At 40.0% G+C, this 14,919-nt stretch overlaps 2 protein-coding genes across 2 annotated transcripts; one reads left to right on the forward strand and one right to left on the reverse strand.

Moving 5' to 3' along the window:
• The first annotated feature begins 8,091 nt into the window (after nucleotides 1–8,091).
• LOC128862864 (serine protease inhibitor dipetalogastin-like) lies at nucleotides 8,092–8,912 on the forward strand. The gene has a single exon (XM_054101647.1). The coding sequence runs from the start codon at nucleotides 8,343–8,345 to the stop codon at nucleotides 8,817–8,819; it is 477 nt and encodes a 158-aa protein (XP_053957622.1). The 5' UTR covers nucleotides 8,092–8,342; the 3' UTR covers nucleotides 8,820–8,912.
• Nucleotides 8,913–13,661: 4,749 nt separating this feature from the next.
• On the reverse strand, nucleotides 13,662–14,319 carry LOC128862865 (serine protease inhibitor Kazal-type 1). Its single transcript, XM_054101648.1, has one exon. The coding sequence runs from the start codon at nucleotides 14,107–14,109 to the stop codon at nucleotides 13,870–13,872; it is 240 nt and encodes a 79-aa protein (XP_053957623.1). The 5' UTR covers nucleotides 14,110–14,319; the 3' UTR covers nucleotides 13,662–13,869.
• Nucleotides 14,320–14,919: the final 600 nt, after the last annotated feature.

Genomic DNA, 14,919 nt, shown 5'->3' on the forward strand with positions numbered 1-14,919 from the left:
GCGCCATTATGCCTTCTTGCCGCATACGGATCCTCAGAGGATCTCTGCCGCTTAGGCGCTGGCCCCTCGATGTTTGCCTAGTACACCCGAGAGCTGCTAGTTCCCTCAAAATCGATGGACTTTGCCCAAATTAATGAGGCCTTAATAAGGACTAGTGCAAATCTATGCAAAATGCGACCGGCTTACCTCTTCGTTACGTAGGCCAGCTTAGAAGGACGCAAGTTTTTGACAAAACCTCCTTTCCCGTTCAATCTATTAAGATTACGATCGGAAATAGTCAAGGCTAACGCCTTTGACTGCTGAGAATTGCCAAAGCCAGGTCGTGCCAAAGCCTTAGTAGCGTCACAGCTCAAAAATTGAACATTGGCGAAAGCTGAAAGCGGTCTTTTAAGAGCTGCGGACTCTGTTTTGTTTTTAGTCTTTTCTCTAAATTACATGTTTTGGTCACACGAGTGTGAAGCAATGGAAGGTACACTCGCACAGACGCTCCTGTGAACAAGCAAGGCTGAGTACTACAGAAGATCGCCGGGCATTCTGTATACTTCGTTTGCGACTGGGTTATTTGATGGACTGGGCCCCCAGCTAGGTTGAGTATCGGCACGGGTCGTACGACACCGTACTCCAGCCCAGGAGAGAAAGTGAGGGAGAATGGATGTGGGAATGGGGTGACTACCTCTTAGCTCTGGGTCTCATGTGGGTGGGAATCGATAGTCTTTGCCAAGCCCCGAGGATGAACGAAAGTGCTCCGGCATGGCAGTCCTTCGAAAGTGAACCCATTTGTGGACGACGAGGAAGAGGAAGACCTAATCTACATTCAAGAGACCAAATGAGGTATAAACTGACGCCGGCAAGCAGCGAACCGAGCAATGTTTCTGAGTTATGTTATTTCAAAATAATGGAACTAAAAGTTGGAGGATGGTTCCATGTGTAGAAGTCCACGCAAGTGGGGAAAGTTACTGATCGCCATTCACTTGGGAGTGGCCAGGACGATTCTTCTACATATGGTTCAAGCAGCTCACAACGGCCGGGATTAGCCCACGTATCCTCTGGGTAGCTTCCGAACACCCGTTCGGGAGTGAGCTAACGTGAGAAGGCGAAGCATTCCAGGATAGCTGGTTGTGCGCTGGGTTTGGGACCCGCCACTTAAAAATCCCCCCCAATGAAAAGAATTAACAAGCCTCGGATGAGAACTGCCTTTACTGATGACGACCCCTGCAAACGAAATAAGGAATATGATTTGAGGGCATGCACCTGGAATGTCCGGTCCCTTAATGGGGAAGGTGCCTCTGCCCGGCTGGTTGATGTCCTCGTGAGAGTAAAGGCTGACATCACTGCCATCCAAGAGATGCGATGGACGGGGCAAGGTAAGAAAACCATGGGACCTTGCGACGTCTACTACAGCTGCCATGTAAAGGAGCGCAAATTCGGTGTCGGATTTGTTGTGGGAGAGAGACTTCGTCGCCAAGTACTGTCGTTCACTCCGGTGGACGAGCGTCTCGCAACAATCCGCATCAAAGCCAGATTTTTCAACATATCGCTAATTTGCGCCCACGCCCCGACGGAAGAGAAGGACGATGCGACCAAAGATTCCTTCTATGAGCGCTTGGAACGTTCCTATAAGCGCTGCCCCCGCCACGACATAAAAATCGTGCTTGGCGACTTCAACGCCAGGGTGGGCAAGGAGGGAATTTTTGGTCCCACAGTCGGAAAATTCAGCCTGCACAACGAAACATCCGGTAACGGACAGAGGCTGATCGACTTCGCCGGGGCCCGAAACATGGTAGTCTGCAGCACCAGATTCCAGCATAAAAAGATACACCAAGCTACCTGGCTGTCTCCTGATCGGAAAACGCGAAACCAGATCGATCATGTTGTGATAGATGGAAGACACGCTTCTAGTGTATTAGATGTACGCACGATCCGAGGACCCAACATCGACTCGGATCATTACCTTGTTGCAGCCAAGCTGCGTACCCGCCTCTGTGCAGCAAAAAACGTACATCTACCTGCGCAAAGAATGTTCGACATCGAAATGCTGCAATCACGACAGACAGCCAGAAGATTCGCCACTCGACTCTCACTCCTGCTCTCGGAGAGCACTGCCCAACAAACCGGCATGCGCGAGCAATGGAGCAACATTTCTCGTTCCCTACGTACCGCCGCCGAAGAAGAAATCGGATTCCGGCGACCCCGAAAAAACAATTGGTACGACGAGGAATGTCATGCTGCCGCAGAAAGAAAGGATGCCGCCTATAGAGCCACGCTGCGATCGGGCGCAACGCGAGCCATGTGGGATCGCTACAGAGAGCTGAAAAAGGAAGAGAGACGTATTATCCGACAGAAGAAACGAGAGGCCGAAATACGTGAGTGCGAGTAGCTTGAGATGCTGGCCAATAGGAACAACGCCCGAAAATTTTACCAGAAAGTTCGGCGGCTTACAGAAGGTTTTAAGACCGGGGCGTTGTCCTGTAAGAACAAAGACGGTGATCTGGTGACGGACGTACAGAGCAATCTTAAATTATGGAGGGAACACTTCTCGAACCTGTTAAACGGTGACAGCTGCGCATGTCATAGAGAATGTGAAGATCTCGATACCCCAATCGTTGACGACGGAATTGTCGTTCCGTTACCCGACCATGACGAGGTGAGAATAGCAATATCACGGCTAAAGAACAACAAAGCCGCGGGCGCCGACGGACTGCCGGCTGAGCTATTCAAACATGGCGGCGAGGAGCTGGTAAGGTGCATGCATCAGCTCCTATGCAGAATATGGTCGGATGAAAGCATGCCTGCCGATTGGAATTTAAGTGTGCTCTGCCCAATCCATAAGAAGGGCGATCCTGCAATTTGTGCCAATTACCGCGGGATTAGTCTTCTAAATATCGCCTATAAGGTTCTAGCGAGCGTATTGTGTGAAAGGCTGAAGCCCACCGTCAACCAACTGATTGGACCTTATCAGTGTGGCTTCAGACCTGGAAAGTCTACCATAGACCAAATATTCACAATACGCCAAATCTTGGAAAAGACCCATGAAAGGAGAATCGACACACACCATCTTTTCGTCGACTTCAAAGCTGCATTCGACAGTACGGAAAGGAGTTACCTGTATGCCGCGATGTCTGAATTTGGTATCCACGCAAAACTAATACGGCTATGTAAGATGACGTTGCTCAACACCAGCAGCGCCGTCAGAATTGGGAAGGACCTCTCCGAGCCGTTTGATACCAAACGAGGTTTCAGACAGGGTGACTCGCTGTCGTGTGACTTCTTTAACCTGATGTTGGAGAGCATCGTACGAGCCGCAGAACTTAATCGCTCAGGCACAATTTTTTATAAGAGCGTACAATTGCTGGCGTACGCCGATGATATTGACATCATCGGCCTTAACAACCGCGCTGTTAGTTCTGCCTTCTCCAAACTGGATAAAGAGGCAAATCGAATGGGTTTGGTGGTGAACGAGGACAAAACAAAGTACCTCCTGTCTTCAAACAAACAGTCGGCGCACTCGCGTATCGGCACCCACGTCACTGTTGACAGTTATAATTTTGAGGTTGTAAAAGACTTCGTGTATTTAGGAACCAGCATTAACACCGATAACAATGTCAGCCTTGAAATCCAACGTAGAATCTCTCTTGCCAACAAGTGCTACTTTGGACTAAGTAGGCAATTGAGCAGTAAAGTCCTCTCTCGTCGAACAAAACTAACACTCTACAAGACTCTCATCATGCCCGTCCTAACGTATGGCGCAGAAGCTTGGACGATGACAACATCCGATGAAGCGACGCTTGGAGTGTTCGAGAGAAAGATTCTGCGTAAGATTTTTGGACCTTTGCACGTTGGCAACGGCGAATATCGTAGACGATGGAACGATGAGCTGTATGAGCTTTACGACGACATAGACATAGCGCAGCGAATAAAGATCCAGCGGCTTCGTTGGCTGGGTCATGTCGTCCGAATGGATACAAACGCTCCGGCTTTGAAAGTATTCGATGCGGTACCAGCTGGTGGTAGCAGAGGAAGAGGGCGGCCTCCTCTGCGTTGGAAAGATCAGGTGGAGAGGGACTTGGCTTCACTTGGAGTGTCCAATTGGCGCCGGTTAGCACGAGAAAGAAACGACTGGCGCGCTTTGTTAATCTCGGCCAAAATCGCGTAAGCGGTTATCGCGCCAATTAAGAAGAAGAGAAAAGTTATGGGACTGGTTCTCGGATCCCGAAACTATAATAACGAAAACCCGAAAGTCTCGAGTTAGTAAAAATCGAAAAAAATTTACATTCCTCAATGCAAGCCTTAACATTTTTTTAACAAAAAACACCTATTCCGAGTATTACAAGATTCGTTTACAGGCGCGGACGGTACTGTATTTCACAGAGAAGACTTGGCGCTCCATGCCTGTTTTCTTTTTCGCATGTAGCAGCATAATAAACACACCTCGTACAATACTTCTGCTATTCACGAATACCAAAATTTGACAATGCTTGGGTGCTTCCTTTCATATTTGCTACTGGGTGCTTGGATGTTTCACTCACTCAGGAACTTTGTATGCGCTGGCCGTACGGGACTTAAATTACAGATTTTTAAATTACACTCTTTCAGGAATGGGATGATCACATTTCATATGAAGGAGCAGCACAATCCACACGTACCCAATAGCTAAAGGCGAATTAACCTTCATAGGGCTGAACTACTATGACATAACCGTAGCCTACAGTGGGCCGAGTGACAGACGTGTAATTTACTATGCAGAGCAAGAAATATGAAACTATACACTGAGTGAACTAAAATTTAATAATATATAATGAAATAAATTTAAGGAAACACGGCTGCAGTGCCTACGAGCGCGCACACAGACACAGAGCGCCTGCAGCAATTTATGAGTGGGAGGTAGGTAGGTAGGGTGGTTGTCGTAAGACACACTTAGACCTTCAGCAGGTCCATTGTGATACCACTGGAGCTTATCCTTACTCTACGTGCTCCCTTTCAAACCATCCGGTTGCTTTAATAAACGAGCAGAGCTTCGTTAGTTTTAGATGGGCTATATCCGCTACATCGGTTAGAAATGCTGTATCGAGGGTGCGCAGCCTTCTCCTAGCTAGGCTTTCACACTCACATAAAAGGTGTCTGACTGTTTCCTCTTCTTCTGTATTTAGAGAGCTTCTACAGAAATCGAAGTAAGGTAGTCCTAACCTTCTAGCGTGGCTGCCTATTAAACAATGACCTGTTAATACACCTATCATTTTTCTTATAGATTCTCTGTTGAATCTTAGCAAGATCTTCGATCGGCCGCTGTTCCAGTTCGGCCATGTCTGTCTGCTTAGTTCGCATGTTGTGAGGTTTTGCCAGATTGTATTTACCTTTTTGATGGTTTCCCTGTCTATAAGTAGTTTACAAGTGGCTATGGGCATGGCTATCAGCGCCTTATCCGGTTCGAGATCGAGCGTTGTACCGGTTCTTGCAAGTTCATCCGCCTTACAATTTCCTGCAATGTTCCTGTGGCCTGGTACCCAGATAAGGTGCACCTTGTAGCACTTAGATACGTCATCTAGTAGTTTAAAACATTCTAGAACTGTTTTTGACGAGTGCGTTTTTGATTCCAGTGCTTTTATTGCTGCTTGACTGTCCAAGTAAATGAAGACTTCATTTGCGGATAATACTCTCGTTTTTATTTCTTTAAGTCCCTCTTTTATGGCAGTGACTTCCGCCTGAAATACACTGCAATGATCAGGTAAGCGAAATGATTGGCATACTCCGAGTTTGTCGGAGTAGATCCCTCCACCTACTTGGTTGTCCAGTTTTGAGCCATCTGTGTAGATGTTTAAGACATTTATCTTAAAAATGAGCCCGTTATCCCATTCCTCTTTGGAAGGAAATACTGTGACAAAGGATTTATCGAAATTGATGTCCTTGGTCCTACAGAAATCCGTTGTGCTGGGAATGCAGGGGAATTGTTCTAAAATTGAGGAGTGCCCTCTTTGGTACGTTCTGAGTAGGCCGATTTCTCTTAGTCTGAGAGTTGCTTTGGCAGCTGTTTGCTTACCGTACTGCTCTATTGGTAAAATGTTAAGCATAATATTTAGTGCATCTGTGGGTGTGGTTCTGAGGGCCCCGCAGATGCAAAGACTGGCCATTCTTCGTACGTGTGCCATGGTTCTTTTAATGTACAATTTATCTAAAGCTGGCCACCATACTAATATGCCGTATGTTAGGATTGGTCTGACAATTGCCGTGTAAAGCCAGTATACGATAGATGGGGAGAGACCCCAACTTAGTCCTATCAGCTGTTTACAAGAGTATAGTGCTATTGTCGCCCTTTTTACTCTATCTTCGACATTTGCCTTCCATGTTAGCTTTCGGTCTAGTATTAGACCTAAGTAGCGGGCCTCATCACTAAATGACAGTGCCGTTCCACCTAGAGTCAGAGGAGTTATATTTGGAATTTTGTGTTTCCTGGTAAATAGGATGAGTTCAGTTTTATTGGGGTTGACGCTTAGCCCATTTGCTTTTGACCAGTTTTCAACCATGTTTAGTAAATCCTGCATGACTTCTATAAGTGTATTGGGGAATTTCCTCCTTACTACCATTGCAACATCGTCCGCATATGCTACAACGTGTTGTCCTCTCTCCTCTAGGCTCTTTAGCAATGAGTTTAGTGCCAGCACCCATAGGAGAGGGGACAGCACACCGCCTTGAGGTGTTCCTCTGCTAACTTTTTTCTTGATCTCTGAGGCCCCTAGGGTTGCGATCACAAATCTGCTCAAGAGCATGTTTTTGATGAACTCAACTAGAGCGCCAGAGATCCCGAAATCCGTCAGTGCCTTTATTATGGTATCCGGTAGGATGTTGTTGAATGCGCCCTCGATATCTAGAAAGGCTACCAGTGTGAATTCTTTATTATACATTGACTTCTCGATTTCTGTAACAAGTGAGTTAAGTGCTGTTTCAGTTGATTTCCCTTTACAGTACGCATGTTGTGAGATGCTGAGCTTGTTAGGGCTGATGTTAGCCCTAATATGCTCTTCTAAAATTCTTTCTAATGTTTTTAGCAGAAAGCAGGATAGGCTTATTGGTCTGAAATCCTTAGGTGTTGTGTGTGAACTTTTTCCCGCTTTAGGGATAAAGACCACTTTTACCTCTTTCCATGTTGATGGGACACTTTTCAGTTTCAGAGCGGCCTTAAATATGGCCGTCAACCAGTCCATGATGTAGTTGAGTGAATGTTGTATTTGGGCCGGGAATAATCCATCTGGACCCGGTGATTTAAATGGTTTGAACGTGTTCACTGCCCAGGTTATCCTAGTTTCAGTGATTATTTCTTCAATGTCAGAGTTTGGTCTTTCTGTACCATTGTTGATTAATACGTTAGATGATTCGTTGCTGGGAAAGTGTGTGTCCACTAGCAACTTCAAAGTTTCGTCACTCGAAGTAGTCCAACTCCTGTCCGGTTTTTGGAGGTATCCGGTGGGATTGTGTTTTTTGAGAGGATTTTGCGCAGTCTGGAAGCCTCTGTGGTTCCTTCGATTTCTCCATAGAACGTTCTCCAACCAGACCTTTTCGCTTTCCTAACTTCTTGTAGTAGCAGTCCCAGTCTTTACTCTCTCGTGTCGCTTTCGCTCTATTAAACTGTTTTCTGCTGTCGTTTCTTAATGTAGACAGGTCTTCTGACCACCAGGGCGGCTTTTTCTTCCCCTTATACCTATGAGTGGTAACGAGAACCTTGAGCGCTGTTGCTAAATAAGTTAGCAAGCGACTAATTGCATTCGCAAATAAAAATTAAATACCTTATTTGTAATGCTGGTTTTATTAACTATATGTGAATGTTTTTTTTTTCAACAACTTTCCCATACGCAAGTAAAATTTGATTTGTGAGCTTTTAATGTTTCAAACTTTTCGAGTGCTGATTAAATAGTTGCCAAAAAGATTAAACTAATGTAGGATTTTACGAGATAGTGGGTGACTAGCAGATGTTGGCCCAACCATGTGTGAGAATTGAAGCGCCAAAAACTGCTGTATACGAATTTTAATATTCTTATTTTTGAAATTTTTTCAACTTAATAAACTTTTGCATAGTATCTGGTTTTAAATCATTTTCCTTTCTTCCTCAATTTTATTCCCTTCAATTTAGCACAGACTTTCAAATATCAGACCATTCGATTTCAAACATTTTTCATGCGTCATTGCAAGCACCCATTAAATTATCAATTGCGGACTGATAAAAACGGTAGCCCGTGTTCCGCACACAATCGACTACCTGCTATTGCCAATATCTGCCTACTCTTCAGTTCATTCGAGCATATTCGCAAAATTACACGTATTTTCATTACGAAGTTATCCGAAAATTGTGCAAAATGCACTTTTCACAGAAATTTTCTATTAGCCTGCTAGTTATGCTGAGCTGCGTCGTCTACCAGTCGTATGCCAGCATTAGCGCTGAAGCTGCACCTGTTGATGCTGCCGAGGAGTTATGCATGTGTGGCCGCCAGTATTCGCCTGTGTGTGGATCCGATTTGACCACCTACAACAATCCCTGTCTCTTTGAATGCGCACGTAAGAAGTTGGCCGCCAAGGGTCGCAGTTTGACGCAGGCGCGCTCGGGCGCTTGTGATACCATGGCACGTAGTCTAGCCGAGGTGACAGCTGATGAGGAAGCTGAGGCTGATGACGATACGGATTTGGCGGCATGCGCCTGTGATCGCAGTTTGGCACCAGTTTGCGGGTCGGACAATCGCACTTATAGCAACCGCTGCATCTTCGAGTGCAAGCGCTCCATCCTGGCTCGTCTAGGCAGAGTTTTGACTATCCTACGCGAGGGAGCTTGCAAATGAGTTCGATGGCAACTTACATGGAAATGAGTCATATATTTTTTATTGATATTCAGTTTTTGAAAAATTTAATAAATAAAGCAGTTTAAAAAGCAATTGACAAAAAGAACTTATGTGTGATGAGAGTTGGGTAAGCAACTTGGAAAAGTTAATGTAAAGTAACTTCGATATTCGCTTTTCCTTTTTTTTAATTCTTGGACTTCGACGTAACTAACAATCTTTTTCTTTTTTTATTTATTTTGTAAGGACTTGAAAGTAAAAAAATGAACAAATAAAATGAAATTCAATTAAATAAAATAAGATAAAAGGAAGTAAAATAAATAACAAAAAAAAGTAGTTAAAGGAAACCAAACAACATTAAAATGCAAAAGTAAAATAAAAGCGTAAAACAAGATAAAATAAAATAAAATGAAAAAACAAAATTATATAAAATAAAAAACTCAAAAAACGAAAATAAAATTTTCAATACAAATATTACAATAAAATAACAAATTTCCGAACGGTTGAAGGTAAAAACTTTCATTAAACAAAACGAAATATATTTAACTAAAATAAAATAATACGAAATAAAAAAACGAGGTAAAGAAAAAACAAGTTCACATAAAATTAAATCTCTTTTTAAAAATATATTAAAATAGTAAATGAAATAAAAATCATAAAGGAAGAAAAGCTGAGAAACTATTTCTTATAAAATTATTATAATAATTAATTTGCAAAATGAAATAAAAAAAAAATTAAAAAAAAATTTAATAATGTAAAATAAAAAAAAATGAAAAAAAAATTAAATAAAATAAAATCGAATAAAACAAAAAAATAAAAAAAAATTTTAAATAAAATAAAAAAAATAAATTAAATAAAAAAAATATATACAATATTTATATAAAATAAAAAAGGAAAAAAACTAAAATAAAACTTTTTAATACAAATATTACAAAAAAACAAGGAAAATAAAATTGCATAAAGGAAAAACAAGTTAATATAAAATTAAATCTCTTTTTATAAAATTATTAAAATAATTAATTTTCCAATTAAAATAAAATAACAAAAAAATAAACAATAAAATAATTACAAAACAAGAGAAAAATATGTTTTTTATAAAATTATTAACTTAATTAATTTGTAAACAAATAAAATGAAAAAAAAATGTAATAAAATAAAATAATCATAAGACAAAACAAATAAAATACTATTTTTTTATAAAATTATTAATTGTTAAATAAAACAAATTTTTTATGTAGGTAATAATTAAAATAATAAATTAAGGTTTGAAAGCAAAAATAAGTAACAAAATAAAATAAATTTAAATTCGAACAAATTTAAATTCAAAAATAAAATTGTATATAGAAAAGCTAAGACGTGCCTCTTCGTGGTTTAATGCAACCTGTAATTACTCAACTTGTTTATGAACGATGGCTTTTCGACCCTTGAGAACTGTTTTTACCAAAAAATGAAAAAACCTAGACCCTCACCGGGACTACCACCATAGACCTTTACACCACATGGATATTGTCATACATATCTTAGCTTTTTTATATATAGTTATATTACTTAATTTAAATTTATTGAATTTAAATTGATTTTGTTAAATTGTTTACTTAATTTGAACTTGAAGCTAGAATCACAGGAGGAGGCGTTTTCAACCGCGCCGCACACTTAGAAACATCATTTAAGCTCCTTGACCATTTTCATGTATATCTATTACCAATGTGTATCAGGTGCTATTATATAGAAGGCCATACAATGCATACCTATAACAAGGACCTTAGTAGAAAATAGAGTTACTTATTTTCTTTCAAATTCAAGCAGCCTTGAAAACTTTAGCCTGTTATGTGAACAAAATCAAATCCATTCTGGGAGAGCTTGAAACGATCAGCATATAATATCAGCACTATAGACCGGTTTTCTGGTCTTCTTGTGAGAGTAATTACTTTCTCCATAATTCAGTCTGGCATATTGCTCAGGAAAAATCATTATTTCAGGAAATTACGCTTCAAGACAGTTCGATAAAAGTTAGTCGCTCTGAGATATGCAAAAAATTTCTTCACCTTCAAGAACACTGTGCAAAGGTACACACTTAGACAAATAAATTATCTGGTTTTTGATTTTCCCAGTTTAATAAAAAATTAATTTGTGATGGCAATACTTATCAGGCACTTATTATCAGGTCTATAAATTGTATTTTTGCCAAGTGCAAAGAAACTGGTGACACAGGCGAGGAGATGCCCTACATCTGTAAAGTTTCCATAAGTACAACAGCACCTCAAACGATATGCATAAAATTAATCTAAGCAGGCGAATGGAGGTTGGAGTTTTTGAAAAGTGGTACTATACAAATTTTCCTAATACAGGGTGGTCAAAGTAGGAATTTTTTAATATTTGAAATTTAAACTATTGTTTTTTTTAGACTTTGACAACTAAAATAACGTTTGTGAAGTGTCAAAATTTTAGTTTAGATTTATGAAATGTGATATTTATAAAATGCGTCGCTTTTTTGCTCGAGCAGAGTTGGTAAATATTAAAATTGAATAAGCAGGCGAAAGAGTGATGCGAATTAGGCGCCTAGAAGGTGTGTTTTGATGCCATTTGACAAATTTTATGGGACGCTGTGAACATTTAATGTTACACCAACCATCCACAGACAATGTAAGTGTTGAGATATGAAATCGAAGTCCCACTGTGTATTGATAAGATAAGTTCCAAAGCTCGGGAAAATGTACTGAAAATCCAAGGTTGATAGATAACCAAGTTTGGCCAATGTGCTAAGATTTTTAGAGGTGTACTATTTAGCTGGTATTTATTCGGCTATGAGCGAATTTGATAAAATCATCTGATTGGCTGACGCCACTTGGGAAATGTTTACGAACAAACTAAGATTGTGTTAGTGATATACGACTCAATCAATGACACTTCGCCGCCAACTGTACAACGACTGATTGGACGAGTGTGTGAATATTTTTGAAATAATTATGCAGAGTTCGGCAGCCGCAGTTTCCCTCACAATTTCCATTTTCACCATAGATAAGGGGCAAACCTTGTAAATCTATCATCTTTGATCAATCTGCCATGGGGGAAAACAATATTGTGGTGAGTGTTTGGTGACGTGGCAGTCGAGTTTTGTCCTCTTTTCAAACGTATTCACACACTCTAGTTGTAAAACTTTTTTTTTTCATGAGAGCGCTTTAAAACTGTGCCATTTTATAACATTCGTCAGTAATGCCACACCGTAAGAAGCATTGAATGGGCATTTTTTAAACAAACAGAATGGGACCAAAAATATATTTCCTACAAGTTTGCACCAACAAACAAGCGCCAAAAAGTAGACAGTGTTATTTTTCACTAGAAATTAGCAACCACAAGGAAAAACGCGGGAAAAATAGCCTAAAGTGTATCCAAGACATATATAACGTGTAGCTCTCTCTCTCCTTTTCCTCTACGTTATATGTTTTTCCTCTCTCGCGGAACGAAAATGCCCAAAACGTTGCATGGCCTTGAAATTTTACTCTCCATTCTCGCTCGTCCATCGACGCTTAAGAAGTTTCACTTCAAAAATTCAAAAATTGAGATTTAAATGGAGTTATCAAAAACTGAAATATAAAAGTAATATAATAATAATAAAGTAATGAGCACAAAATACATTAGTATAAATAAACATATAAAATATTGCAATTTTTTAACATATTAAAAAAGTGGGTAACAAAAATTATTGCGAACAACGAACAAATAAGTTAAATCAAATAAACTTTAATTTTTTCTAACTTTAAAATAGTTAACAAAAGTATGTTCGTAAAATATCTCAAACTCATTTTCAATTCCCTTGCTTACGCTTTTCAACCATAAAATATTTACAGATATACACGTTTAGAGACATACACCAACATCCAGTTTTCAATAAAATTACATTTATTTATTGAAGACGAATTAAAAGTAAAAACCGCAAAGGATATAAGAGGCTTTGGAAAATTCTAAAAACACACTCTAATTTAAATTATTATGTTTCACTTAATTTTATTTTAAAACAAATAATTATAAATATTTGAAACGCGACATTTTCCATTAACGCAATAACGAACTGTTTTCGCCCATCATTACGAACTCCTGGGCACGCTTTCACACAAACTGAAACAATTTCGCATCTTATTTTCGATGGTTCAGATGGCAACGAAGCAAAAGGAGGAGAACTGTGTGGATTTGTTTCGTATATCACCAATACAGTCTCAGTTTTTTCAAAAATCAACCGCTGTCATGGCCCCGGGTGGTTCAGCCAATCAGCTGATTATTTCTGAAATTCGCCGAAAGCCGGTTAACGGTGTCAACTTGGCCACTCCTTTTTAATTCTTTCCCCTATGCTGAAAATTTGGGTTGGCAGAAGCTAGTCATAGAAGCCATTTGAATGAAACGGTCTTCCCGCGAATAAATAGCTGCCTTAAATGAAGTTTCAAACTCTAGATGAACCACCCTGCACAAGCGTAACAAAATGTAAACTACCGCTAATAATATTTGTGGTGAAAAGGCATCAAATTTAATACTTTATTTTATTATTTTATTTTCGATTTTAAAAATTTTGTCTTTCGCCTGCGTGAGTCTTCGTGTAGTGGCTAATATTAGCCCCTTATACCGACTTTTATTTGAAACGTGTTTATATTTTTCCATTCAAAGCATTATTGGCTGTTTCCTTGATTCGGTTTATATATTGAAATATTATCGCTGCGATGACAGATATGGCAACTGATAAGAAGCTTTGAATGCGATAAATTGCTAATACAAATTTATATTATCACGCAGACACGCTGATATTTATGAATGCGCTCAATGGTGACTCAGTAAACTTTGTAATAAAACAAGGGATTTTATTCACAGAAAAATATATAATTTATTATATTTTAACATCGACATAAAATTGTCAACACCTTCGCATGTTATTTGAAATGCATACGTAAATATATATTAGTAAAGCAAATCATTACGATCATCACATTTCCGTAAATTTTGGCGTCACCAAAAAAGCCTGTTGTACAAATTTCAATTACAATTCAATACCGTTGCGCCGTCCCACTTAGCATGGTCCAGAGCGCAGCAAGTTCAAGCTGCGTCCCCTGCGTTCCACATCACGACGCACACAATCGTATTCGCACCGATTTGCATAGGTGATCAAATTGGCAGCGCACACCGGATCATAGTTGCGTGGACACGGGCAGAGAGGAGTGTCGGTATCAGCAGCAGCAGGTGCTAAGGTCAATGCGGCCAGAAAGAAGATGCCGAGCATCAACGAAGTGAATAGATGCCGAAATTGCATGTCGTATTTGATGTTTGCAATTAATTACAACTTCGTTTGTTTGTGTGTATGTTTGTATTATCGTTTTGATAGTTATGCGGTCTACACCAGCGTTCGCCTCTATATGGCAGTGCTTTCGAAAATCAACTGAATTGCCTTGCCCTGTGTTGATAAGTTTTTATGCATACCAAGGCAAGTGGTGCCCCAGTACACCTTATCGTGCGCATAACTAACAAATGTACGCCATGCGGGTGTTGAGTGTTGACTATTAAGTAGAAATTTGTAAATAATAAAGGTAGTTGTGCAACGGGGGATTCTTGCATTTTTATAGCACGACGTATATAATTCTATATATGTATAGGCGAGGGGGATTCCAAGGTAAACTGGTTTTTATAAAGTGAGTTGTTTTAGTGAGGTTGTCTATTGCCGCATGCGTTGGAAAGAACCGCTGATGTTGTCATCAAAACAAATATTTATATTTGTGTAGTTTCTAGACATTGAAGAAAAATTGCAATAAAAATTCTTACAGGCTAAGTAGAACATAGTTTAATAGTGACGAAAAATGGCGAAAGGGTTGGTGCGTGACTACCGTTCGGAAGACGCAGGTTCGAATCTCCGTGAAACACCAAAATGAAGAAAAAGTTTTTTCTAATAGCGGCCGCCCCTCGGCAGTCAATGGCAAACCTCCAAGAGTATTTCTGAAATGAAAAAGCTCCTCATAAAAAAAGTATCTGCCGTTCAGAATCGGCTTAAAACCATTTGTGGAACAACATCAAGACGCACGCCACAAATAGGAGGAAAAGCTCGGCCAAACACTTAACAGAAAAGTAC

This window comes from Anastrepha ludens, chromosome 5 (assembly GCF_028408465.1).
Source record: "Anastrepha ludens isolate Willacy chromosome 5, idAnaLude1.1, whole genome shotgun sequence".
NCBI lineage: Eukaryota > Metazoa > Arthropoda > Insecta > Diptera > Tephritidae > Anastrepha > Anastrepha ludens.